This window comes from Epinephelus fuscoguttatus, linkage group LG22, assembly GCF_011397635.1.
Source record: "Epinephelus fuscoguttatus linkage group LG22, E.fuscoguttatus.final_Chr_v1".
NCBI classification, from domain to species: domain Eukaryota; kingdom Metazoa; phylum Chordata; class Actinopteri; order Perciformes; family Serranidae; genus Epinephelus; species Epinephelus fuscoguttatus.
This window is the reverse complement of record NC_064773.1, coordinates 29,374,887-29,402,812: the sequence shown is the minus strand read 5'-3', so window position 1 is coordinate 29,402,812 and position 27,926 is coordinate 29,374,887. Positions and strand designations below refer to the sequence as shown.

Sequence of the window (27,926 nt, the reverse complement as noted above, 5' to 3'; positions counted from 1 at the left end):
TCCCGAAGAGTAGAGGAAGGATGCTAAGGAAAACTGTTCCATAGTGGACAGAAAAGTGCAGTAGGGCTATAAAAGAAAGGAACAAAGTATTTAGACTTTTGAAGAAGAGTCATAATTATAATCATTTAGTTGCGTATCAGAAAGCCCAGGCTGTAGTAAAGAGAACGATAAAACAAGCAAAGCAGGGGCGTCGTTTCAGCAAAATCTATGGCAATATGACATGACGTCACAGAGCTACTGATGATGGAGTTTCAAAATATGAATTTATATAAAACTTCACTTTGGTCTTTGACCTGTCAGAATTATGCTATTGAAAACTGTTTCAAAGGACATGAAGCTGTTTCTCACATTCATAATACCTCATGTCTGCATGTAATGCACGACTTGGTGAGAGCAGTGAAAACATCGGACCTATTTCGGCGCATATTTCAGCACCACGGACAGCGAGCAGGCGTTTAATTATCATTAGTCATGTGTTTAACTTCACAGAAAATAAAGAAAATAAATTAATTACAAGCTCATTTCTAGAAGATAACCAAGGCGTCCGGTGTATGAAACACAGTAAAACAAAGGCCAATTTGGTACAATACTGTATAGGCGAATTTATTGGAGCGTCTCCAGAGACCGAAAATACAAGCTTAACATGCCGACATGAAGAAAAAATACTACATACAATCAGACAAGCTTCAAGACATCATTTAGACAGGCTGTCTACAGCGTTTAAGGGGCTATATTAGCTCAAGGCTTTTTTTTTTTTTGCACTGACCTGCACCAGGCCGTTATTTGGTTACAGTTCCTGTCTGGAATATTCATTCATTCATTTATCTTCTAACCGCTTCATCCTCTTGAGGGTCGCGGGGGGGCTGGAGCCTATCCCAGCTACATCGGGCGAGAGGCAGGGTACACCCTGGACAGGTCGCCAGACTATCGCAGGGCTGACACATAGAGACAGACATTCACACCTATGGACAATTTAGAGTTATCAATTAACCTAGTCCCCAATCTGCATGTCTTTGGACTGTGGGAGGAAGCCGGAGTGCCCGGAGAGAGAACCCACGCTGACACGGGACATGCAAACTCCACACAGAAGGGCTCCCACGCCCGGGATCGAACCGGCAACCCTCTTGCTGTGAGGCGAGAGTCCACCACACCACCGTGCCGCCCTGTCTAGAATATTTTTAGTGCAAAAATACTGTATAATGTAGGGGTGAGTTCGTGTACAAAAATCTCTAAACATTTAGAGTGGGTAATTTTTTTTTCGTGTACACATGTACACGGGTTTCACCGCTGGGTGGTGCTATTGCATTATACCAGTAAAACCCCAGTTCTCCGAATACCAACCGAACGGGCCATTTAACCAACAGTTACAGGCCGCCACACCGAAATATCTCCATCCTGACGGCCCGCCATCCCGAATTCTGGTCCCTGAGTCCTGACAGTAAGCTATGGCGAGCCTGTAGAAGCTGTATTCCCCATGCATGTCAGCGATTTTCACCAGGGACGCACGCAAGTAATTCAGGCTGACATTACCTGTTTTTCAGCGAAATCTTCTGGTAATTTTGTTAAAAGGCATGGCATATAGGTCCACAGTAACTTATTATTATTATTATTATTATTATTATTGGGTCTTATAAGAGTGGGCTACAATGAGTACCGGGCCATCAAATCACAGCATCCGCGGTAAGAGGACACGGAATTGTGTGCGCTTTTACGCACGCGGGTCAAGGCGATCTCGGATATTTGATGCGGGAAAGATGTAGTCAGATGTATTATCTAAAACAGGTAATATCTGGCTACATCTTTCCCACACCGTCCATTCCTCCGTAGCAGGAGTCATGTGCACCACTTCACCACTGACCCCTGCGTAAAAGCACAAACAGTCCCTCAAGGCGGGACAGCCATGAGGCAATGAATGAGGAAATGATCACCCGGGCGTTTAGTCGGACCGGCGTTTAATACGCAAAATGGGGTCAAACCCCTGGCGGCTATTAGGTGCCTGGCGGCTATTTGCCGCTGGGCGACTATTTGGAAATATATGTAACTCACATAACTCTTAACTCCCAGAGGAGCGAAGTGGCGAACAATTTGATTCAATAATACTCATATTCACTAACACTCGTATTCACTGATGAGCATATTATTGACCTATTTAAGTGCAATGCAATGAAAACAACCAGCCAGTGCGCCTCGAGTGAGATGACTACAGAACCTCTCTCTTTTTTTTCTCCCGATTCCAAGGTATGGCAGCTGCCATACCTCACCATACCTAAATGATGCCTATGAAGCAAAGAGAGAAAATTGGCAAAGATTTTGCAATAAGATTGGAAGAACAACTCCAGTAGGAAATGTATGGAACATGATCAAGAGAATGGGGGGTAACAGAAAGGAGTGGGAGTATCCAGGTTTAGAATCTGAAGGACAACTAGCAGTTACTGACAGGGATAAATCAGAGATGATGGTCAAAGCATTTTTAGCCGAGTACATAGTTCAGGAAATTTGACAGAAGAGGGAAGAAGAAAAAGAGAAATAACAAAAAGACTACACTTAGATGCATTAGAAAGGAGTATGACTGTGAAGGATGAATCAACTAACTCTCCATTGTCTTTAGATGAAATGAAGAGAGCTATTTGTAAATCAGGCAATACTTCTCCAGGAAAAGACCTGGTATGTCATATAATGTTGAGGCATCTTAGTAACAGGGCGTTGAGTAAACTTTTGATTCTCTATAATAAAGTGTGGGAAGAAGGAAGGCTACCAAAAGCTTGGAAAGAGGCTGTAATAGTACCTATAAGGAAACCTGGGAAGGATCCTTCGAAGCCCTCTAATTATAGGCCAATAGGCCTCACGTCAAATGTATGTAAGATCATGGAAAGAATGGTCACTGAAAGTCTGGCATATTTTACAGAAAAGAAAGGAATACTGTTGCATTATCAAAGTGGGTTTAGAAAAGGAAGGGGAACCTTGGATCCTATCATTTGCTTAGAACATGAGATAAGAAAAGCACAAATCAATAAAGAGTCAGTTATAGCAGTATTTTTTGATGTTGAAAAAGCTTATGATGTGATATGGAAAGACAGACTTCTGACAAAGTTAAAGTTAATGGGGTTAGGAGGGAGAATATTCAATTGGATAAAGGATTTTATGACATATAGAACTATCCAGGTAAGGATAGGAAATGAAATATTGAGTCAATGTGTGGTGGAAAATGGTACCCCGCAAGTGAGTGTAATAAGCCCATTACTTTTTTCAATTATGATAAATGATGTTTTCTCTCAGATTCAATCAGACATAGGCAGATCTCTTTTTGCTGATGATGGGGCAGTGTGGAAAAGGGGTAGGAACATCATGCATATTAATGGAAACGTGCAAGAAGCCATAGATAAAATCGAGCAGTGGTCATATGATTGGGGATTTAAATTTTCAGCAGAGAAAAAAAATACAGTTGTCATCACAAGAAAGAGAGCTCTTCCTGATGTTAGCCTTCAGATGTATGGAAGAATATTGGAGAGGGTGAAAACTTTCAGATTCTTGGGAATTCTTTTTGATTCCAAGTTAACATGGGTAGATCATAAATAAAATAGTTGAGAAATGCCAGAAGGTTTTAAATATCATGATGTGTTTAAATGGAGTGGGATGGGGCACTAGCTTCTCATCATTAAAAGCCATCTATGTGACAATGATCCGGTCAGTGTTTGATTATGGGAGTGTGGTTTATGGTTCAGCCTCAAAAAGTCTGCTAGAGAGCTCTGAGGCAGTGTTGTGGAGCAGTAAGAACAACCCCCATCCCAGCCCTGCAAGTTCTGGGGAAAGAGATGCCATTGGACATTAGGAGAAAACAGTTAATGAGCAACTACTGGGCTAGCTTCAAGGGGCACCAAGAGCGACACCCCACAAAAGTGGTAATGCAGGAGTGTTGGGAACGAGGCAGAGGACAAAAGGCTAGCTTCGGGTGGGTGGGCAATCAGTATGCAGAGGACATAGGGATGGAAAATTTCTACGTGAGCCCAACAGTGGTAACTCCAGAAGTGGACCCATGAAAGCTTATTATACCACAAGTAGACTTGTACCTCCTGGACCTCAGGAAGACAGAGAAAGGAAAGATAGACTTGATGTCAGCTTTCTTAGCTCATGTTAGCCAGCATTACCCTCAGTACACTCAGATATATACAGATGGGTCTAAAGATCCAGAGCAGCAAACAACAGGGGGTGCTTTCTCTGTTCCATGCAGAAAGGTTCATGTGGTAAAGCGTTCTTCAGATTATTTGGGAGTTTACACTGTAGAGTTGTGGGCAGTGTTTTTGGCACTGAAGTGGATAGAAGAAAACAAACCAGGAAATACCCTAATATGCTCTGATTCTGTTTCAGTGCTGAGCAGCCTGACATCCTTCATATCCAACCATCAAGATATCCTGTTCCAGATTTTACAAGTACACACCAGAGTCATACAGCAAGGTATGCGTATCAAATTCATGTGGGTACTGGCACATGCAGGTAAAAAAGGGAATGAGGAGGTGGATAAACTGGCTAAACAAGCCCTACAAAAGGACATCATGAATACACACATTTCTTTAAGTAAATCAGAGATCAGAACAATAATCTGGAATAAGTCAATGGAGGAATGGCAGGGGAGGTGGGACAATGAAACAAGGGAAAGGTTCTTATATAGCTTTATCAGTAATATAAAGTCAACAGACAGGAATATAGGAAGGACAAGGAGGGAGGAGGTAATATGCAATAGGATTAAATTAGGTCATTCCAATTTAAACAGTACACTACACAAAATAGGAAAACACCCAAGTGGTTTATGTGTACACTGTCAGTCAGAGGAATCAATAACACATGCAATCACAGAATGCAACACTTACAACCAAGAAAGACAGCATATGAAGGAGGAGTTGAGAAAAATTGGAATACATGAAATTAATGTTAAAACTTTGATGAGTCTGCCAAGTGGGCTGAGTACAAGAGTGTTTTTTGAATTCATTAGACGGACAGGTTTACACAATAGAATCTAATCTCTGATTCACACTCCGGAGCAGAAGGTGGCGGTAATGCACCTAATATGCTGGTTGCCAACCGCCGTTAAAAGAGAAGAAGAAGAAGAAGAAGAAGAAGAAGAAGAAGAAGAAGAAGAAGAAGAACAACCTGGGTGTTTCTGCCTGCACTGAGACACACTCCTAAGAGGAGAGCTGAGGCCTGCAATTGTTTGCTCAATTTGGTAGGCTTTTATTTGATAAAACATATTCTAAAACCATGATTGTTAAGAGGGAAATAGTTGTTAGTTCATGGAGATAAAGATCATTTTAAAACATCTTTTAAAAACTTTTAACTTTAAAAACAACGGATAAAAAGGTTTGACTAGGGTCTGTCTGTTTGAAATAAAACCTTGGAGTGGTTGCCAGAGCGTGCCAGACAGGAAGTATGGTATGCCAAACAATACAATTTCTAATAAAACAAATTCTATTTATTTAATTCAAAAGTTAACTCAGTTCTTTGTAAATTTAGAGTCCACTCACCTGCAAGCGTCTGACTGATAGGAACAACTTTCTCCTGTTTTACAAGGTATATCATTTGTTTGAACAATTTATTTATTAAAATGTTTGTCACGTTTTTTCCTGTTATACTTATTCGCTTTTTTTGTTTTAGTCAAAGCCAACACCTAAGTAGAGGAGCCAGCCACTGTTCCCACAATTAGTCGATTTTGTTGCACTTTTAATATATTAGTTTAGTGGACCATTTACTTTGTTCTGTTGTGTGAGGCCTTGCCACATCAAAGGGGGAGACTGGCTACAGGCTACAGTGAGGCTAAAAACAGAGTTTAAATGATGTTTTTCCAAACAACTTTTTATGTCGGGGCTTCAGGACACTTGGATCACTATGGACGAGCAGTATGGAGATATTTTGTGGTTTCAATTATGTGTTTTTTGGACGTTTTAATCTGGGGCACCCAGCCTACATTAGGTGGAGTTGTGCTGCTACCCACTCTCCCCTTGGATCTCCGCAAGGGATGTCAGGACCCTGAAACTTCACCTGATCCTCCCTCGGCATATGAGTGAGTAGGTAATGGCTGAATTTTCATTTTGGGTGCACTATCCTTTTAAGTACAATATATTATTATTTCTTATACTACAGAATAGAAGTGAAGTGCCCTCTGTGTGTATGCACTGTAAAGCATCTCTAAAGCACAGGCCCGTTTTTGTTGTGTTTGTTTTGTTTGCTTTTGCATGAAGCCACTTTGTTTCTATTTGGAGCATTTTTGATAAAATTTAATTATACTTTAAACTCATTATAAATTCAAATAAATGGTACTTTAAAGTTTTTTTATCACTTTATTTTGATTCAAAGTATATTTATTGTATATTATAATAGTTATCTACAAAAATGATCAAAGTATACTTAAAATATTTAGTTGAGCACATTATTGTACTAAAAGCGTGCTATTTTCTTATTTAAAATCTGTTTCAAGTAAAATGTACTGAATTTGTTATGCATTTCAAGTGTGCTTAAATTGTACTTAAGAAATTCTTCCAGTAGAAACAAAGTTGGATGAAAGTTTATTTTTAAAAAGTACGGAATTACTAGTAAAAGATGTGCTTAAGTATATTTAAGTGCAACAACAGAGCCTGTTTTACCTGTTGCTGTAATCACATCCATCGCTGGTAATGTTTTGTTGGCAAGCAACACACTATCAAAAATCCAGCCCTGTGACTACGCTTTAAATCTTTTTGAATCTAGCAGATAGACAACATTCTTGTTATATTATACATAATAATAAATGATATGACATGTGTGTATATATAACAACTGTGCCTTTAAAGGGACTCATGTTACTGAGGTGGCTCTTTTGGCACGTGGGAGTGTTTAATGTTAAAACAAGGTGAGATACTCTTGTCTATTACTGCTGTGAGCATGCTCCAGTGCTGTCTGAAGTCACCACCCTCACATTCATTACCAGGAAATCCAGCAAACAAAACAAACATTTAGGCAAATGAGCAGGTGGGTGGGTGTGTGTCACATCAACTGCATTTGTTGTCTTAGCAGAAATACATTTGAACAGTTTGCAGAAGGCTATTCTGATCTGTGTCATGAGAGGGAAAACACGTGTGCAACTTGTTGTGTTGTGGATCACAGGAGACTGCAGTGTCCAAATGAATTCAGATATTTACAGTACATGATGTTGTACATTATGGGGTTGCCTAACTATAAGAGAGGCTGCTGTCTTTGGTTGTGGCTTTCATGGATGGTTGATGAATTACTTGTAAGACCGGATCTAGTCATGATAGCTGAAGGCTGGACATGTCACATTACTTGTATAGAGAGAATTTCACAATTAGGTTCAAGTTTCAGCATAACAAGGTTTCAGTTACCCTTTTGTTTTTATGTTTTATTCAGTACCAGAGGAAGTTGTTACAGTGCTACTACTGCCATCGATCAGGACTGTCATGAAGGCCAGAGCTTGTACAAGAAGGGAGTGGAGCGCCATCTTCCTCGTTCTGGCCGTGGCTGTCTTAATCTTAGTGCTACGCAACATGGACTTTCTGGAGGTGGGAACATGTTTTTAGTGGGATCACTTGAATGATGGACCCCATTTGAAATGTTTAATGTTGGTCAACTAAACTTCACCATCAGTCACACGTTATCTGTTCACACAATAAACTTTCAAATCAGACAAATAAAATGTTTTCTGAAATTCAACATAAATGAATAGTTTATCTAAAACGTCATATCGTTAAGTCGACATCTAAACCAATCAGCTGTTGGATCAGGTGAGAGCCAGGCGGTGCAGTCGTGGAGAGCAACTGCAGTGCCTGGCTCTATAAACTGCAGCCGCCTCGCTCTCGTGGTTTTATCAGCTTCCACTTTTGTAATATGTCAGAGCAAGTCGGGATGAAGTTGGACACAAAACTAACTGGCATGCATTGTGAGCCGATCGCCGGTGATCGAATCTGCGCAGGCCTGGCTCATCTCAAACGAACTGATAGACTGAGCAGAACAATTTTTCTGTTGACATAGACTGAGATGAACCAGGGCCTGATGAGATGGAGTTACTGCAAGTGCTGGAGCTTATCCTGTTTACACTCAATCCACTAAATGAGTTGCTGTTACCGATTTTTGGAGGTTTTTGGACTTTTTGCATTTTTACTTCCACCTTTGTTCTTCAGAATCCAAGGAGGTCACGAGTAAAGGAGCAATAGGGCAAAGATAGAAAATAATTGACTCATTGTCTTTGATAATTCCGTTTTGATTGCATTTATTACATCTGATTGATATTACAGTCTCATTGCTGTAAGCTTCTGCATACAGAATCCGTTTAAGGGTTAAAATAAGGTAACTCATCTGTTGTTAAAGTGAAAGTTTCCTTTCTACAACTGATTTAAGGGTTTCTTGAAGAATCACGTCGCCTTAGAGATGTAAAATTCCAGATTGTGTGCAGCTAAGTCAGGCCCATAGACAAAGGCTTATCAGTTGGGTTGGACTCAAAAATGAACATTTCCCTAGAGAGCAAAAGTAAAACTGTTACATTTTAGAAGGGAGCTGTCGTCAAATAGTGCTCTCATCTAGTATTTTTATGTTCAAGCCACTAGAATGCTGTTGAGAGGGCAGTGGGGGAGGCTTTAGGAAGAAGACCATCAATAGCTGGATGAATCACCTTTGCACCTGTCTATGTATTGATTAGAAATCTCTCTTAACCCCTGCCAGTTTCAGCATGAAGTGAAGTCCATCATCCTCCCGAGAGTTACCACTCACCCTGACATGAATCACAGCTTCTGCACCTTCCAGCCACTCTCCCCTGAGGACGCTCTAGAGGAACGCCTCCTACTAGACTCCATTGCTTGGCCTGAAACTCCACCTTTGCCAGCTCCTCTTTACTCAGTGAATACCAGTGATCCAGCTCACAGCACCTTCACCATTCTCCCAAGGAGGGGAGGAGGACAGTGGCATGTAGGGGATCAGCTGGAGGTTATGATAACAATGTCTGACTTCCAGGGCCGTCCCAAGAAGTCTGGGGGGGACTTCTTACTCGCCCGACTCCACAACATGAAGCTTGGTGCAGGTGTAGCTGGGCAAGCGTTGGATCATCTCAATGGGAGCTACTCTGCTGTATTCTCTTTACCCTGGGAAGGAGACGCGCAGGTTGAGGTGATGCTAAAAGCTATCATGGTAAATGTGGTTGTACTGTAGGTGTGTAAATCTATCTTCAGTGGTGGCCCTGAGGGTCAAAACACAGAAAAACACAACATCATTTTAGAAACAAAATTACAGCATTTCACAAAACAATATTTCCCAAAATACGACAACATTTCAATCAGGAGATACTCATTCTAAAAGAAAATAATATTTATTTACATATGCACATAAGTATGAGAAATGACAAGAGTCTTTGACAATTAGACCCCATTGTGATGTCATCTATTCCGAGAGGGTGGTAAAGACACAGTGGATTAGGTATCTCCCCCCATGGAGTCTAGACGCTGGTGGTGGTGGTGGTGGTGGTGATGAAATGAGATGAAAAGAGCTGAGGATCTGGATGTTAAGAGGAGTGGGCTTTTGATGAGCTTGTCCTGTCAGAGCATATGATGACAGCAAGCCAAGCTGATTTTGTGACACACAGAATTACAATCATACGAGACAATAGGTATGAATAACAAGCAAAAAGGCAGCAATGACAGAATAATTGCCTTTATTAATATGACTTAACATGACTTGGATTTGGTGAAAACTCTGGTTCTCTGTCCAATCAGGTGATGCTGGTTTATCCTGGTGAGGCCATCTCAGTGTTGAAAAGGCTGACCAGAGAACATCCTGACAGGGTTTACTTCAGGAGCCTACAGGCTCACTCTCTGAAACTACTGTCTGTAATGTCTGCCTGCGTCCAACCCAGCAGCCGCTGTGCAACTACACTGACCTCCGTACAGGCGAGCCTTGGTTCTTCTACAAGCCAAAGAACCTGAGCTGTGATGCCAGAATCAGCCACACCATGAAAGGAAAAGGTGGCTTCACCATGGCCAATGAGAGGAAGCTCTTTTGGAGGTGAGGGAAAAGAGAGACAGGACTCGCATCTTGTATAACTTAAAATAACATTCATCAAGTGCCAATGGATCTTGCCAATGTCTTGGCAAGAAACAACCACTTTTCGTGCTGAAAGACCAGCTGGAAACATAGCAGTCGGTTGCTACTATTGATGTATAAAGAGACCTGGATACAGCATTGTCAGCAGGGCCCCAGTTATTCATATGAAAATTGCTCAGAAAGTGGTTCAGTTGTCAAATGATCTCCCAAATGATAGCCAATGCTTTCACATTGTGCGACCCATAGAGCAGGCACACTGGAGACTTCTGCCGGCTGAGCTGGCTACTTCTGGTTAAATGCACTGTTAGCGTGAATTCAATAGTCCAGTTCTTCTCAACTTTCTCATTGTTATTTGACTGAACGGATTTAATTCCTGTAGTGAAATGAGTCATTTAGCAGGGGTTGTGACAAAAAATGTATCCACTAGTTTACAGAGGTCTCTTTCTTGCTGTAATTCAATGAGAAAAAGTCTTTTTGGGCCACGGGGCTGGGGTCCTGGTCACTACAGAACACCCATTTTTGGTGCCTACAAAGCCGCTACAAAAACAGACATGACTTCCTGTATAACAACTAGTGTCACTGTTTGTTGGTCTTGAACAGATATCACACCATTCACCATCTCCTCCACCTCCAGATAACAAAGTCATCTCATATACAAAGTTACTTTTGAAACATTGATATGATAGATATGAAACATGGAAATGTAACATGTGTACAATGCCAACATTTTTCTTCTGGCCACTGGGCTGTTGTAACTACAGGCAGTAAAGACTGAATCTAAAGATGCCTCCAGTTTTATGACACAATGATGACACAAATAAAACTGTGTGCATTAAGAAATGTCGTTCAGTTATTGGACTGTTTGCCCACACAGTTTTTCACAAAGTTATCATCCTTGTTTGTGAACAACTAAACCTTTCAAAGATTCCCCTTTCAAACCTGTTAATTATAACATCATCTGTTACCAGTTAACCTGTTGACCTGTGAAATGTTCCAAACAGGTGTTCTTTAGTTGCCCCTGTCCCAACTTTTTTTGGGAAGGTGTTGCTGACATCAAAATCAGAAGTATATATTTTACAAAACTATATAATTTAGCAGTTTAAATGTTAAATATCTTATCTTTTCACTGTATTCAGTTGAATGTAGGTCAGAAAGGATTTGCAAATCAGTGCACCCTGTTTTTATTCACATTTTACACAGTGCCCCAGCATTTTCTGATTTGGGGTTGCATGTTTAATTGTAAATTCATACATTTCAATTTTCTTGAATTTGTCTTCTCAGAAAGTTAAAGATGAATGTTTTTTGCCACTTTTGTGCAACAAGCTAGAAACATAACAGCGATATATTACATTTTGTTCTCACTGCATGTCATCAGTCCAGGAGTTGGCCATTTTGAACATACTAAACATCAACAAAACAACCAAACCAAACGTGTGACTGTACCCAATTTTTATTGCTTAAAATGATTATTATTATTATTATTATTATTATTATTATATTGTTGTTTTTGGCTTGATTAATCAGTTGGCTCGCAAAAAGCATCTGGAGTACCACAGATTGCCAAAAGTTTTTACAAATCATGGAGAAGAGTGCAAAAACTTGTCTGAGGAAAGGAGGCGGTTGTGATTGCCTAAACTGTACCACAACTTCCAGGGCAAGAGCCTTCATGACATTTGACTTAATTTGCATTACTTGTCAGAAAGGTAAATATAAATAACTACTAACTAATTTTATGGTGTCATAAAATGCAAGAATATTGGTATTTAGCTGCTGTTTCATGCATTCTTGACTGAATAACTGATTCTGATCCAATTTCATAGCCTACTACTAGTACAAGATTTCTATAGTTTTTGTCAAATTTTACTAAAATGTAGATGTTCAAAAGTGTGCTATATTAATATGTACATTATATTAGAAATAAGAGTTCACAGTGTTGGGATAGAAAATGGGCAGGCTGCATTAGGGTTGTCAGCTCAAGATGGACTGAGCCAGCTTGTAGGATCTTCAACACCTATTAACCATAGTTCTCAAAACATCACACTCTTTCCTTTTCTTTGGGTTTCAGCAGCTTCCACCTGTTTTTTCTGAACCTTATCTTGGTTTAGTGCAATTTTAAATCACAAAATGGATTTTAAAGGCTACGTTTTTTCCTACCTTTGTGTAATGATTTCAGACTTGTGTCCACCTTTGTTGTAATTATGTTGTTCATGTTGTAGTGTGCTCAAGAGATATTTTATCGTGTGCTTTTTTTCAGGGGTGTCAACTTAAAAGTCTACATTCAGGCCTCAGGACCTGGCAATGTCACTGTGTTGCCAAAAAAAGAAAGGTTAAGTATAAATTTTACCACTGTCACCACTGTCCATAACTCAAACTTAAATTTGCTACAGACAAAGTAAAACAGCCAGCAAAAGCCTGTTTGTACACAGCTTATGACTGTTGTCTTGCTAGCGTTCCCCTGTAGATGTATTCAGCCAATTTGAGAAGAGCCCTGGGAGCATGAAATACTACGCCAAAATTTGATGAACGTGGCATCAGCTGTTAGCTGTGTATCTAGACTTTTTCACATTATACCAGCTGTTATCCCCCAGTATAAGGAGAGACTGCAACTGCTTGCTTGATTTTGGCTAGAAAGCTAACACTTTTTTCCCAGAACTGTGTGGAGGGAGTGTTAACTATTTGCATGTACTAAGAGTGTACCATTACAGTGCACAACAACTAAACAACTGCCACTTCTCCTCTTTTGGAAATTAGCTTAATTGTGGTTTTAGCCATGATTCTTGTCAGCTAGCAGGTAGCCCAAATGTTTAGCAGTTATAACACGTTAATGTTATTGTTGCCATCATTGTTTCTTGGATTTTAGAAGACCAATTGTCCACATTTATTCATCTGTTGAGTCAGGAAGCTATCAGGGATACGGCAAATTTGGACCCTGAGTACCTCGCCCGATATGAGGACACTAGAGAGGGTGTGGCTCAGCATATACAAAGACGTAACATCATATTTGCTGAGCCAATCAACCCAAAAACTTAGAGGAAATGTCTACATATGTAGTAGCAACACTTTCTGAAAGTTTCATTCAAATCAACCACTAGGGGGCGTCCCACATTAAAAAAAAAGAAAAAAAGGGAGTGACATAACACAAATCAAACTAGCAGATTTTTTTTCCCTCTAATTGTTACAAAACTTGCAGGGTGTGTTAAATTCTAATGTTGAACCACTTATGAAGAATTATTGTGAGATCTGTCACTAGGGGGAGCCATCGGTTCCAAACAGGTCAATTACATTTTTGCAAATTTGGCCATGAATCAGTGAAAGTTTGTTCCAGCATCAGCAAACTTACTGAACTTTTCTAACCAAGCCATTGAAGCATATCCTCAAAATGTTTCTGTAGTCCACAAATAGGATGCAACAATGTTTCCTTTACATGTTTCATGTAGCATGGCCCAGTAGAGACAAAGGTCTTGTACGAGGTCTTGATCCACCCCAGCTTTTAGGACTTAAAGGTCCATGCTGGGTTGAATGTCGATGGGAATATTCATGTAAATAAAGATTAAATGAAAAATAGACAGTGACAGAATTTACAGAATTTTACATAAAAGAACAAACAAACTAAAGGCATGGCAGCAAAATGTTTAAGTAAACGGCTAAAGAAATTCCCCAACAGACTTTAAACAAACAGCCACATTACATTAAACAATTGAATTAGCAGCATTCAGTAACCAGACATTTGCATCTGGGGGCAAATAGTCCTAACTTTGTAGTTGACACCAATATAAGGGAACAAAAAAAGCACTTTCACCAAAGACAAAGTGGGTTTGAGGAATGACGTACATAAGTTGTCCACATGACTGAAGGTTGCTACTGATAGTTTTCGGAGTCAGTAAAGAACATAAATTAGAAGGCAGTTCATGTAATATGGCCTTTATAAAGACAAATGTACCAGTGTTACCTCCTACAGTTGTTTCAAGAAGACAAATCAACTTTCTCATATGAACTGCAATGATGTGTGCAGAAACCTGAATCAGAGACAAACCACAGCACAGCATGGTATACTGAATCCAACATTTTCAAGGAAGATTAATTTGAAATATTAAAATAATAAACTGCTGATAAAAGCGTCACATGAACCATTCGTTTTTTCTAGTACCAAATGAGAAACTCACTCATTTCTATAATAGAAACCAAACTTAATCCTGAGGGGTTTTTTTTGTGGGACACTCTGTATAATGTTTAAAAGACAGATCGTGTTGACCCCTAAGAATAACCCCACCTATTACTTCCTCTCAGGTCAACCAGAGGTGAAGAGTAGCAGTGTGACATCTGGACCCTCTGGCTATTACTACCAGGGTGCATGGCGAGCGCTAGATGGAACAACAGTTCAACAGTTCAACATCTATAACATCACTAAGTGTCTGAAAGGGAAGAAAGTCCACCTGTATGGAGACTCCACCATCAGGCAGTGGAATGAATTCCTCATCCAAAACCTACCAGGTACCTGATCCACAGAATTTCTAGCAACAGTTTGATTTTGTTCACACTGCAGCTTAATCTGTTTCCCTTGTCATACTTTTAGGTCTTAAGGAGTTTGACCTACATGGCCGGTCAAAATTTGAACCTTTCATAGGCATAGACAACGCAAACAATATCATGGTGACGTTCAAGTTCCACGGCCCTCCTTTAGTCAGTCATGCCACGGTACCACCTACCGCACTACCTTACACTGCCAATGAAATAGACCGCTTAACCGGAGGCACCAATACCATCATAATTATTGGCATCTGGGCTCACATTACACCTCTCCCCATAGAGCTCTACATCCGGCAGCTGCAGGGCATTCGCAGGGCAGTGGTGCGGCTGCTGACCAGGGCTCCAGGGACAGTGGTTATCATCCGGACAGGAAACCCCAGAGCTTTGACATTTGATCTTTCGCTAATCTTCAGTGACTGGTACTCACTTCAGCATTACAAGGTGCTCAGAGCCATGTTTAAAGGAATGGATGTTCATCTGATCGATGCCTGGTCGATGGTCCTGGCCCACCACCTGCCACACAACATCCACCCACTACCTCCCATTATTAAAAACATGGTTGATGTTCTTTTGTCCCATGTGTGCCCTCAAAAAGGCAGCTAGGTGTGTGTTGATGGGGGGAGGGAGTCTAGATTCAAGCATACACCAAGTTTACATGTTGTCTACATGTTGAGAAGTGAAGAGAACGGTGGCGGTGAGTGTGAACCACACAGTGACATGGTGATGTGCAGGTGAAACACTGTGCAGCTTATGCAGAGGTCAAACAGCCAATTCAAAGTCTACTACGTGAAAGAGCTGTATAGGAACCTGGTGCCAGGCCAGACCTCATGGGTCCTCACTAAGCAGCAATTGATGAGGTCTCAAAAAAATGCCACAGTAACATTCACAGGATTTGGCTGGACTGAAAAGAAAAATGTTTGGGGCAAGCAGGAGGGTTTTTTTCATGGTATTTAAGACACAGTCAGATTGTCAAATGTTAGTCTAAACTGAATAGTTTTGGCTTAGCTTGTTGTGTCAGTATCAACTGCACCAAGCCATTTGCATCTGATCCTGCTCCATTAAGTGTCCATCGAGTATTTTTTGTGACTGCAGTGCTTTTGACAAAAGGGTTATTGACAAAGAAATGACTGGAGGTCCAGACCACTTTTCTGGCCAAGGTTGGGAACAAATTTGCCACAACAGATGTCTCCACTGAGTTTAATCAGGATTGCTCTTATACAACTTGAGTTATGGCCTTTTTTTTTTTGCTAAGCCACACCCTCTGCAAAGGCTTTTTGATTCATGGCAACAATGTTGTTTGTCCAATCTTGCTTATCTATGAAACTGAATTGAAACTATGCACATTTGCAAGAAATCAAAGATTTTCAAATATACTTTTTTCAAAATGGTGTATTTAAATATTTGCGCATACAGGGGTCCCTAAACAGTCTTGGAATTACATAAATTTGGTATGACTGGAAAGAGTTGACAGCCATAAATTCTTTACTTCTTTGTATGAGAAGAGCTATATAAATAAAGTCTGATTGATTTACACTGTTTCAGTTCTGCACACAAGTTAACTAATATTTGATTAAAGCTGCCCTCAAGAATGAATGAATAAATGAAGAAAAAATGATTTGTTCACTCATCACTTGATCGTATGATTTAATACCTTGCACCAATTTGTTCAGTCAGTGTTTATTTTTCTTTAATCATCCATTGGAGGTCACTTCTTTGGGCCAGGACACACATGGCAGACGTGTGACATCTGCTTTGCAAAATGAGGTCCTAACATAATCTTGATACGAAACATATGTAGAAATATGTTTAATCGGATTATATTCACAGGAAGTATGAAACAAATAAAAACATCAAGACATTACACTAAATTGTGAGGGAAATATGTGTATGTAAAATGTTCCATAAATGTCTTGTGAAAAAGGTTATAAAGTGTTACATGTTTTTAAATATGCTTAACAGTATAGAAACATTTACCTGCCGGATGAGTGAATTAGTCTTGCTTTCATAATTGCTTGTTTAAAGTGGAAGTAGAAAACTTTTCTACACTATAGCTCACTAGCTAATGCTCTCTGCTTATCAACTCCTTAATCATGGATCATTACAGAATATAGCAACTTTCACCACTGTTCATTTTAGAAGGATCACCACAAGGAAACATGTTCTTTAGATTATCAAATGGACAGTGGATCAAAGACATTTGTTTGTGGCTGCAAGTGTTAGGTGGCTGAAAAGTTGTCTTTTTCCAGTTGTCTATTTGTTGATTAAAACGTTGCCGTCTGTTGATACTATGATTTGAATTAGTGCTAAAATGGATGGTCCGCAAGAACAAGTCTGCCTTACTTGAGGACAGGGGCACGAAACCCCCGGGTAAAAATGTGACAGGCGGCCTGGCACTAAGCCCCTAAGAATCTTCAAGCAAACCCAGCTAACTCAGGCTGATTTCTGCCTCTCCGCTACAAGATCCAGAGGAAGGGCAGGATGTCCACACAGTGAACTTTGTCATCTGTTTTCCCTGGGGTTTTGTGCCCCTACCCTCCAGACTATCGATTCTAACATTAACCCTCAACAAAGTATCAACAGATGGGAACTTTTATTTTGAGGTGAAAAGCTAACTTAGCTAACCGGGGTTCATGTCATTGGTCCGACAGCCCATTGGTCCGACGTCCCTTTGTTCCTATATGTGATTATACTAGGCTATACTGTATTTGTGTACCATAGAGGATCAGCAAACGCAACAAAAGTAGGCTACTGGTCGAGATACAAGTGTCATAGAGAGGAGAGAATGAAACACCATAACCTCCTGTTATTATCTCTGGGGTCCGGGTTGTGTGGGGAGCTCTCCACGGTGCTGAACGGCTCCCGACGGGCGTATTTCTGCCTTGATGGTCCACTGCGACCGGTTAAACTTAAAGGAAGGATTGAGTGCATACAAGTGCAAAAATTCTTTCATTCGGAATTGGAAACGGAATATTCCAGCCCCTTACATCGGAATGAATTTTCAATCGCATTGGCCATTTTCATTCCGAATTAGATGTTTACAAGATCACTTTTAATAGGAATGAACTTTCATTCTGAATGAAAAGGGAATTAAACTGTCCATGTAAATGCACTCATTGATTTATATTATGCAGACCAGAATTTCAGATATTAATTGCCAACAGATCTATTTATCCACCAAAGACTGCGTCCTTGCAGAGCAGAGAGCAGAATCACTTGCTGACCAGTGTGGAGAAATGCGTTTCTGGTGTGAGTGGCCAGGTGACTGCTGATGGGCGGCTGTACAACAATTAACAATTTGGGGCGCTTCCGCATCCAGTATGAACATGGCCATGACGCTTAGTGCACCCAGTCCTTTTCTTCCTTTGCCTCTGCTACTGAACCTGTGATAAGTTACTCTGTTCAAGTGGCCATTTCTTCATTTAGCATATTTCATTTCATGTTTAAATGTGAGCTGTTATGTGGCTATTTAAAACATATGGCAGGCAGTTGTTCTATACGGCCAGAATTCTGGAATATTAATGGCCATATTGGCCGATTAAAAAAAAAATGTTGGGTAAACCCTGACTCAGTCTTATCGTATTGTATTCATCATAACAACTTTATTTTGTGTGCGTCTTTGTAGAATTTCAACCAACTTAATGTTCTTACTCAAAGTAACTCAGTTACTTGTAACACAGTTGATGTAATTTTATTTGTGTATCTGAAAGTGGAATAAATGCATTGTATTCATACACAATATATCTTAGGACCCCAATTCAAGTTTTCTTTTTAAAATTTGACTGGGAAAATTGATTTTAATACTGTTTTGTATGGGTCTACCAGACACTGGTTTGATCAGAAAAAAACTTTATACAAACTGTCTTGTATTTGATTGGGTGGTTCAGGAGGATAGAACGTAGCTGAAACAGAGGGTGAGGACTATATAAACATCAGTGTTTATCATCAGGGAGGAGGAGGATCTTTTCCAGCCACTAATGGCATTGGTATTGTTATTGAAGGTGTGGAAGTCCTTAATGTAGGCCATGTAATTGAAGATGACACACGCAGTGTCCACTCTGTGTCAAGCACAAATATTGGATTAATCAAAGAAAGACTTGTAGATACAGTACGTTATTTGTTTTGTTTTATAGTTTGTATTACAATTCATTTCAGGATAATGGGAGGGGTTGTTGTTAAATGGAAATGAGAGAGAGAAAAGGACTTTAATTCAAAACTGACCCTAATTTCTGATTGACTGATCAGAATTCTTTCGGTGGTATTAAAATTGTGGCAAACACTCAGTATCACTGATGGCTGTTGGGATATGCGTAGAGCTGCTTAACTTATATTAAACAGAAAATTTTTGTTTTGCTAACATGTATTTTTATTTACACTTAAACCTATCAAACCAAAAGGAAGTTGTAAAAATGCCATTTCGTTATTTGTTTTTGGAATGACTCGATGCAAATCTCAAACACTTGATATAATTGAAAAACAGAATTAAAACTAGTTGTTTAATTCTGATGTAAAAGGTTTTCAGAATAAATGTTATGAATTTTACTTTGTGTGTGTGTCATATGTTTTTCTAACAGTGAAAATGCACTGTATGCGTACACAATATAACTTTCTAGTTGTGTAAGATGATAGATAGATAGATAGATAGATAGATACCAGTAGGCCCCCAACAAAACGGGTCCAAACAATTATAGATCTACTGAGATGTTTTGAGGGTGGCACGGTGGTGTGGTGGTTAGCACTCTCGCCTCACAGTAAGAGGGTTGCCGGTTTGATCCCGGGTGTGGGAGCCCTTCTGTGCGGAGTTTGCATGTTCTCCCCGAGTCAGCGTGGGTTCTCTCCGGGCACTCCGGTGTGGGTTCTCTCCGGGCACTCCGGCTTCCTCCCACAGTCCAAAGACATGCAGATTGGGGACTAGGTTAATTGATAACTCTAAATTGTCCATAGGTGTGAATGTGAGCGTGAATGGTTGTTTGTCTCTATGTGTCAGCCCTGTGATAGTCTGGCGACCTGTCCAGGGTGTACCCTGCCTCTCGCGCAATGTCAGCTGGGATAGGCTCCAGCCCCCCCGCGACCCTCAAGAGGATGAAGCGGTTAGAAGATGAATGAATGAGATGTTTTGATTCAAAAAATACTGAATAATAATAAAATTATCAATTTATAATTGCGCTGCTATAAATACTGTAGGGGAAATAGCTCTTTGAGAATATTTGCACTCGTAAGGCGACTAATCAAATTAATAACTTCGTAAATCACTTATTAATTCGTCAGCATGCTTATCAATAATGAATCAATCTCAATATCTGGGTTATGAATTCTCGATACAGTGATCTCAGCTCCTGTCAAAAAGTTATATACACAGACAACGACTTGGCGATAAATTGAGATTTATTTAAGCTAAATAGGTACACTGTAAAAAATAATTTTACGGTAAATAACTTTAAATTTTTACAGTAGTTTTCTGTCTTTTAAAAATAGTATACAAAACTGTAAAATTACAGATATTATCTGTAAATTAAGAACCCACCTGTTTTTTTAAAGTGTCATACCAGTAATGACACACTATGTTTATTTCTCATTTTTTTACAGAAAATTTACTGTATTAATTATACATTATCTTTCTGCTTTCTTAAATTACAGTCAAATTTATGTAAAATGACAATAATTGTCTGTAATTAAACATGTAGCACATTATATTTATGGTTTATTTCTATACTAACAATCTAAAGTTTTTCTCTGTAAATTAACGATAAATCTTATTGTTTTTATATTCATATGTACTTTTACATTCAGTCTCTGTAATTAAACATGTAGCTTGTTATATTAAGGTTTTTTTCTATACTAACAATCTAATGTTTTTCTCTGTAATTTAACAGTAAATCTTATTAGTTTTACATTTATATGTACTTTTACATTCAATGTCTGTAATTAAACATATAGCTTGTTATATTAAGGTTTATTTCTGTACTAACAATCTAATGTTTTTCTCTGTAAATTAACAGTACATCTTAGTTTTATATTTATATGTACTTTTATATTCAATCTCTGTAATTGAAAATGTAGCTCGTTATATTAAAGTTTATTTCTGTATTAACAATCTAATGTTTTTCTCTGTAAATTAATGGTAAATCTTATTAATTTTATATTTAGCCTATATGTACTTTCACATTCAATGTCTGTAATTAAACATGTAGGTCATTATATTAAGGTTTATTTCCACTCAAACAAAAAAGTATGCATGTGTTTTGTTAGACTATTTCACTAATTTTAAAACATCCCCGCATTACATCAGACCTTGCTATCGATGCAATGCGGGGATGTTTTAAAATGATTGAAATGGTCTAACAAAACACATGCATACTTTCTGTAGCTTAAAACCTTTTGGTTACGTGTCCCCCGTACATCTTCAGAACTACTTTTTCTCCGGTAAGCTACGGGCCATTTCTCAGAGCAGGAGGCTCGTTGACAGTAGTGACACCGTCACATCAGAGCTACAGATGGTCAGTGTTTCACACAACTTCATGTCCAAAAACCTGAACTATCCCTTTAAACTACTTGCACTAAAATGTCAAGATTTAGACCTGAACCAATCAACAATATTGCTAAATAGTAGTAGGTCTTTGTTAAGATGTGCTCTCTCACTATTGGTGTGTGGCGCTAAACCAAAACTACAGTTGCATCCAAATTACCCAGAGGTAAGCACGTAGCACACACAGATCTTCAGAAAAGGTAGACACATCTCGATTTCACCAGTTTATTTGGCCATGTCAACTAAACATGCTAACGTTTCGGCCTGGTGGCTTTCATCAGAGCATTTCATGCGTTAGCATGTTTAGTTGACATGGCCAAATAAACTGGTGAAATCGAGATGTGTCTACCTTTTCTGAAGATCTGTGTGTGCTACGTGCTTACCTCTGGGTAATTTGGAAACATTGCCAAATACCCAGATAGTTTTCGAGCGAGCCGGTCACACTGTGGATGACACAATTGGTTAACATGGGTGTTGAAAGGAAACTGGCAGCGCTTCGAGGCTATTCGCAGCGCTTCTGTGGGCTGTGTGGCCCTGGCGTGACGGGTCAGAGAGGGGGGCGAGCGAGAGGTCCACGGTCGTTTCAAACGTAATGTTATAGATAATTGTTTTATGTGTTTTAATGTGTAGGTATGTAAATGTTTTCAAAAACGTTTATGTTGAAATAAAAATACCTACAAGTAGTTACGTTTCCTTGTATTAATACATATACAAGTATGTTTCCTTGTATTAGTTTGCCCTCTTGTGGACATAATGCGAAAATTTTTTTTTGAATGGTTCGAACCTATGAGTTATTTTTAGAAGGAATATTTGAACATCATTTTTGAGCAATTTTGACAGCCCTAGTGTGAACCGTAGGTGAGCTTGAACATGACTCAGAGCTAAGAACCTGAGAATTCTGGCCTGAAAACATTGTGTAAATAAGTCAACTCTGCATGTTGGGGCTTTGGGAGATTTGGATTACACCAGACCAGACCTGGAGGCATTTTAAAAATGTTTTTCACGTTTGAAATGTAGTCACTATTTAATGCAATTGTTTGGGAAAATGCTACAACTGTGAAACTCCAGAAGTGTTTTTTGGACTAGAAACTTTTAACAGCATGAAAGAGCATGAAAGTGAGTAGATACTGACTGTATTTTCATGTAAAGTGAAATATTTCTTTAAGCATGTTAAAAGAAATGGTAAAAAAACCCCTGAAATCCTACTTTTTACAGGAAGGACTTCTCAGCGAATCTTATTGTGTCCTTTTTCCCCCTTTTCCCTTGCAGATGCACAAAAGATCCAACTGATTGCTGCCAATTTGGAGGAGGATTCCTCGTTATCTGCCATGTTGCACTGTCACTTCTGGTACAGATTCATTGACCTTTTGTGTTATGTTTTGTTTTTACTTAATGCACTGTATAGGTAGGATTCTAAATTAAAATATGCTTGTCCACAAATATTACCAAAACTACAGCTTACAGAACCCCCAGGGGTCAGGAGAATATTGTAGAAAATAATAGAAAATTGAACAGGAAAAAACAAGCTAAAAACAGCAGACCACCACCCTGTCAATGACTCTCCACCTGTTTCAAAGGTGAAATTATGAACTCATCATGATAGTAATGCTAACAGACAAAATAGAGACATGGAGAAATATAATTTTTAGTTTTTCAGTACCTCCTGGGGGGCTCTGAAGAACTGTTTGTAAATAACTGGTTGATATTGTAAATTTACATCTGAATACTTTAAATAAACGGTTTTAGAATCAGTTGTGGTTTGTACTTTATTTGTAATTATGTTTCCTCACTTTAATTGAAACTGAAAATCTTTAGATGTATCTACTTTGTATTTCTTAAGTATATTTTCAGTTGAGGATATTTCACAATAATCTTAAAGATTATATTTTATGAGGATTGGAAAAAAGTCTGCTATTAATCAGTGCAGTAGTTAAAATATTAAATTCGACAAAAAATTCTGTAATTCTACAAAAAGTTGAATCATTGAATATTGGAGTTTGTACTTCTACAGTTGTTTTTTTTTTTTTTTTTTTTTTACATTATTTTACATCTAAACAAACACTGCAAGTTACAGATAATTTTAATCTGTTTTATGCAGTGTATTCAGACTTCTTACTTTGTTATTTTACAATCTTAAGCATGCGTTGGCATTTTATTGAAGGCGTTTGTAATAATTTAGGAAAAATGTGTCAAATTATGGAATTTTCTGCAGAACCTTTAATGAAAATGTCTGTAAATGTAAGCATTTTTAGGATATTTTACTTTCATTTTACAGTTTTTGTTTGGCAGCCGTTGCTGCCAGTCATTTGACTGCATTTTAAAGGTGTTTTGGGGTTTATTGAAGGTGTTTGATTATAATAATTTAGTAAAAATCTGTAAAATTACAGTATTTTTCTTCAGAAATTTTAGAATTGTCACTTTATTGAAGCTGTTTGATTGTAATAATTTTGCAAAATCTGTAAAATAACAGTATTTTTCTGCAGAAAAATTAAAATTATCACTTTATTGAAGGTGTCTGATTATAATAATTTAGTAAAAATCTGTAAAATAACGGTATTTTTCTGCAGAAATTTTAGAATTATCACTTTATTGAAGGTGTTTCATTATAATAATTTAGTAAAAATCTGTAAAATAACAGTATTTTTCTGCAAAGACTTGAGAATTACCACTTTATTGAAGGTGTTTGATTATAATAATATAGTAAAAAAATCTGTAAAATAACAGTATTTTTCTGCAAAAACTTGAGAATTACCACTTTATTGAAGGTGTTTGATTATAATAATTTAGTAAAAAATCTGTAAAATAACAGTATTTTTCTGCAAAAACTTGAGAATTATCACTTTATTGAAAGTGTTTGATTATAATAATATAGTAAAAAATCTGTAAAATAACAGTATTTTTCTGCAGAAATTTTAGAATTATCACTTTATTGAAGGTGTTTAATTATAACAGTTAAGTAAAGATCTGTAAAATGACGGTATTTTTCTGCAAAAACTTGAGAATTATCACTTTATTGAAGGTGTTTGATTGTAATAATTTAGTAAAAATCTGTAAAATAACGGTATTTTCCTGCAGAACTTTTAATGACAATTTCTGTAAATTTAATGTTTTTGAACTTTATTTGAATTACAATATTTTACTTTTATTTGACGGTTTTTGTTTGGCAGCCGTAGCTGCCAGTCATTTACCGTTTTTTTACATTTTTTTTTTACAGTGTAACAGCTGAATAAATGAATAGCAAATGCTGATTATATGACACAACACAAAATTAACAGTATATAAATGAAATGAAATGAGAAGTAACACTCATGTGAGTTAGTTAGTTTGGCGATAGTGGGACAGAGTATGTTAAGCTTTATTATGGGGAACGCAGGAATGCGCAAAACCATTCACATAGGCCTAATGAAACCTAAATTAAAATCAGGATAATTAACTAAGCCTCCTGCTTGACCTCACTCTTCACTGCACAGCGGCTCACTCAAGTTAAGGAAGTTCTTTCCTACTTTTAGCAGTGGGGATCAAAGGCGAAGCTCCTCTTGGGGCCCCGGACTTCGCAGCTCCTGGTCTTTGCAGCAGAATGGAACAGGCTGTCTCACGGCAGGGTGGGAGCGGTTGAATTTGCGATGTCCTGCGGGTGCCCCAATGGGTTTGTTCACGCTGCAGAAGGCCTTTGGGCTTGGCACGAGAACCACTGCGGTAAGTGGCTGGCAGCTGCTGGTTCCGATGAATCTGGAGTGAAGAGGTTGGTCTGCAGGTGCTGGTCTACTTTGTTCTGATTACTTGCTTATAATAATGGTGAAAACAATATTGTTGGCTGTTCGATATTATTGTCAAAGTTATGATTACAAACAAAAATGTTAAAAACATTGGAGATAAAAGAGAACTGAATCGACAAAATGTAAAAGTTCAAAATAACTTTGATCGTGAGCACAAAAGAGTTAAGAGAGTAATTAAAAAATTACGCACGACAAGAAGGTAAAACACGAATAAGCACGGCAGAACTAACGGCAAGAATAACAGGGAATAACTAACAATAGACTCTAAGGAGAACTAAGAACTGACGAAGACCGGAAAAAGACTAAGAACAGAAGAACTAAATCGAGCCGCGCTGAGCGCACGGGTATTTGACTGGCCAAAAATGGGCGGATTTGATCAGGGAGGCTCCTCTTGTGATGAAAAATAGTCTCACCATGTGATATATCAAAGAAATTTAATGTTTTCCTTATACCAGGTCGTATACTTTGATATGTTACGTGCGAGGGACGCATACTCTTCCCACTATGGTCAACATTGATTCTTAACATACAATTAGACACACAGATTAACATTAAATCAAAATACAATTATAGCTGCTGCGCAGCAATGGTTGGGGCCGGGCAATTTTAGGCAAAATTAGGCAATTCTGAGCAACACACACACTAAAACAAAGCATATCACAACATAGAAGTTACATCATATAATTATGGCATGCCCTTCAAATCGTGGATGAGTGGCTGAAGTGATCAGACTCATAATATACAAAGGAAAGAAAAAACTCAAGAACAAGAAAGTAAGAATAACATTAACTGCTAGCAATTATGAACAAACTGGCCTGATCTAGCTTAAAGCTAAACATTATCCATGGTGACAAAGATGAAAACATTTTTAAAATGTAAAAGTAGCTATTGGATAGACTCTGCATATTGACTGATAGCTAAGCCAAATAAACAGGGAAAAGAGACAAGGGATAACAGGGAAAAGTGTTGATAAAGAGTATTTGTCTCTCTGCGAAACTGCCTGGATCATAATTATTTTAACCTTGTAGTCTCTAATCCACATAGCATGATGCCTGAACATAGGACTTTCACATTAGAATGTCCGTTCTGCCTTAGCCGAGGCTTGAACTCACAACTTCTAAGACTGAGGTCCAGCTTCTATCGCACTGAGCTAATTGGCAAGTGACAGTTTATGTGTGGCTTCACAAATTGACTAAGCCAAGCATCAGGGTGCCAGACAGTAGCCATCCATGCCATGGAAAAGCAAATTTCAAAGTGAAAGCTCCAAAGCTGTAGCACATATGGTTGATCTGTTATGAATTTTGAAATTTAGAGGCTTGCTGCAGCGCCATCATCAGGACTACTGTCTTGTGTTTCCAGGTGAGGATATCTGGCATGGGACCCACCTTGAATTTGTGAAAAAAAGGAACACTCGACCAAATGTTTGAGGCGGAGGGCTTGGCCATTATTACCAGTTCAGACTGACCATTCATTCATCTGCTAACAGCTTCATCCTCTTGAGGGTCGCGGGGGGGCTGGAGCCTATCCCAGCTGACATTGGGCGAGAGGCAGGGTACACCCTGGACAGGTCGCCAGACTATCGCAGGGCTGACACATAGAGACAGACAACCATTCACACTCACATTCACACCTAATGGACAATTTGGAGTTACCAATTAACCTAGTCCCCAATCTGCATGTCTTTGGACTGTGGGAGGAAGCCGGAGTGCCCAGAGAGAACCCACGCTGACACGGGGAGAACATACAAACTCCACACAGAAGGGCTTCTATGCCCAGGATCGAACCGGCAACCCTCTTGCTGTGGGGCGAGAGTGCTAACCACCACACCACCGTGCCGCCTCAGACTGACCAATGAACATGAAATTTGGACATAGGAGACCAGATTTGCCATCATTCCATGACCTTCTATGTGCCTGTATTTTATATTAATTTTTATATCAAATCTGTGTTACTAAATTCTTACATTTTTACATGTATCTCACCATAGCAAGTTGGAAGAAGACATATTCTACCATATGAAGAGGGGAGACTCTCTGGAATCTGGCAATATAAGAACCATGATGCTGGGACATTCTGTCACTTCACAGCTGTCCAAAACATGTGGTTTGTGCCAGGCAGACATGATTGCCAGTATTTTTTCATTATTGCAAGAAATTCCATTGACTCATTCACAAGTCAAAAATGTGTTTTATCTGAAAGAAACATGCAATATTTACATCTAAGATCATAGAAAAATAGTCAACCAAGTGCAATGATGTCCTCCAAGATAATATTTGCCACTTTGATTGCAGTAAAAAAAAAAATGGGCATGGGGGTGGGTGGGTGGGTGGGGGTGGGGGGGGCACGTGTTCCCCTCAATGTATATGGTGACTACTGCCCTGTCAGCATGCATAATTAGGCCTCAGCTGTCTGGATGCGCAAAGGTGGAGTGGCTGGTCTTGTCATACAAAGTTTGATGGAGTGTCAACTGGACAATATGGAGATATTTGCATCTTGAAAGCTGGACTACAAATGTGGATAGACAGGGAGAAACACACGCAAGATATTCCTCACTATATGAAGTGACTGATAACAAGATCTGTATAATGGATTGTAAAGAAATTCGTCAGGATTTTATTTGGTAGACAATTGATCTGGATTTATAGCATGATGGGATGACAGCACAATGGTGTGTGTGGTATCACTGGAAAGCTCTGCTCCTGCGCATTCATGTGAGATGCGTGGCATTTCTGTGCATCCCTGCATTCGTGAGTAATCCATCCAAGAGTAATGTGTGTGCAAAGCTGTATGAAAGCTCTGTTATACATAATTTTAGTGTAACTTTATCATTTTTTTTTCGCTGTGAAAACATTCGAAAAGCTACGATTCCGCTGTTTCACGTGATATGCGTGGCTTCTCGCAATGACGCACGGTCGCGGAGAAAAACCATAGAGAAGAACAGGTGTGAATTTGGATGCACTGTGTGTCGTTCGGGCACATAGGGTTAAATATAAATGGAAAAAATACAAATTAAAACATGATTGAATGTG

At 38.9% G+C, this 27,926-nt stretch overlaps 1 protein-coding gene and 1 pseudogene across 1 annotated transcript in view; both read left to right on the top strand.

Annotated features, from left to right (window-relative positions):
- Positions 1–5,123: 5,123 nt before the first annotated feature.
- Positions 5,124–27,926, top strand: part of LOC125882476 (NXPE family member 3-like) — an 81,308-nt pseudogene continuing 58,505 nt past the window's right edge.
- Positions 9,433–27,926, top strand: part of LOC125882490 (NXPE family member 3-like) — a 76,999-nt gene continuing 58,505 nt past the window's right edge. The window contains exons 1-4 of the mRNA XM_049566200.1: positions 9,433–10,032; positions 12,326–12,397; positions 14,359–14,562; positions 14,645–15,201. Coding sequence (XP_049422157.1) covers positions 12,370–12,397; positions 14,359–14,562; positions 14,645–15,201 — 789 coding nt within the window. The 5' untranslated portion in view covers positions 9,433–10,032; positions 12,326–12,369. The remainder of the gene's footprint in view (positions 10,033–12,325; positions 12,398–14,358; positions 14,563–14,644; positions 15,202–27,926) is intronic.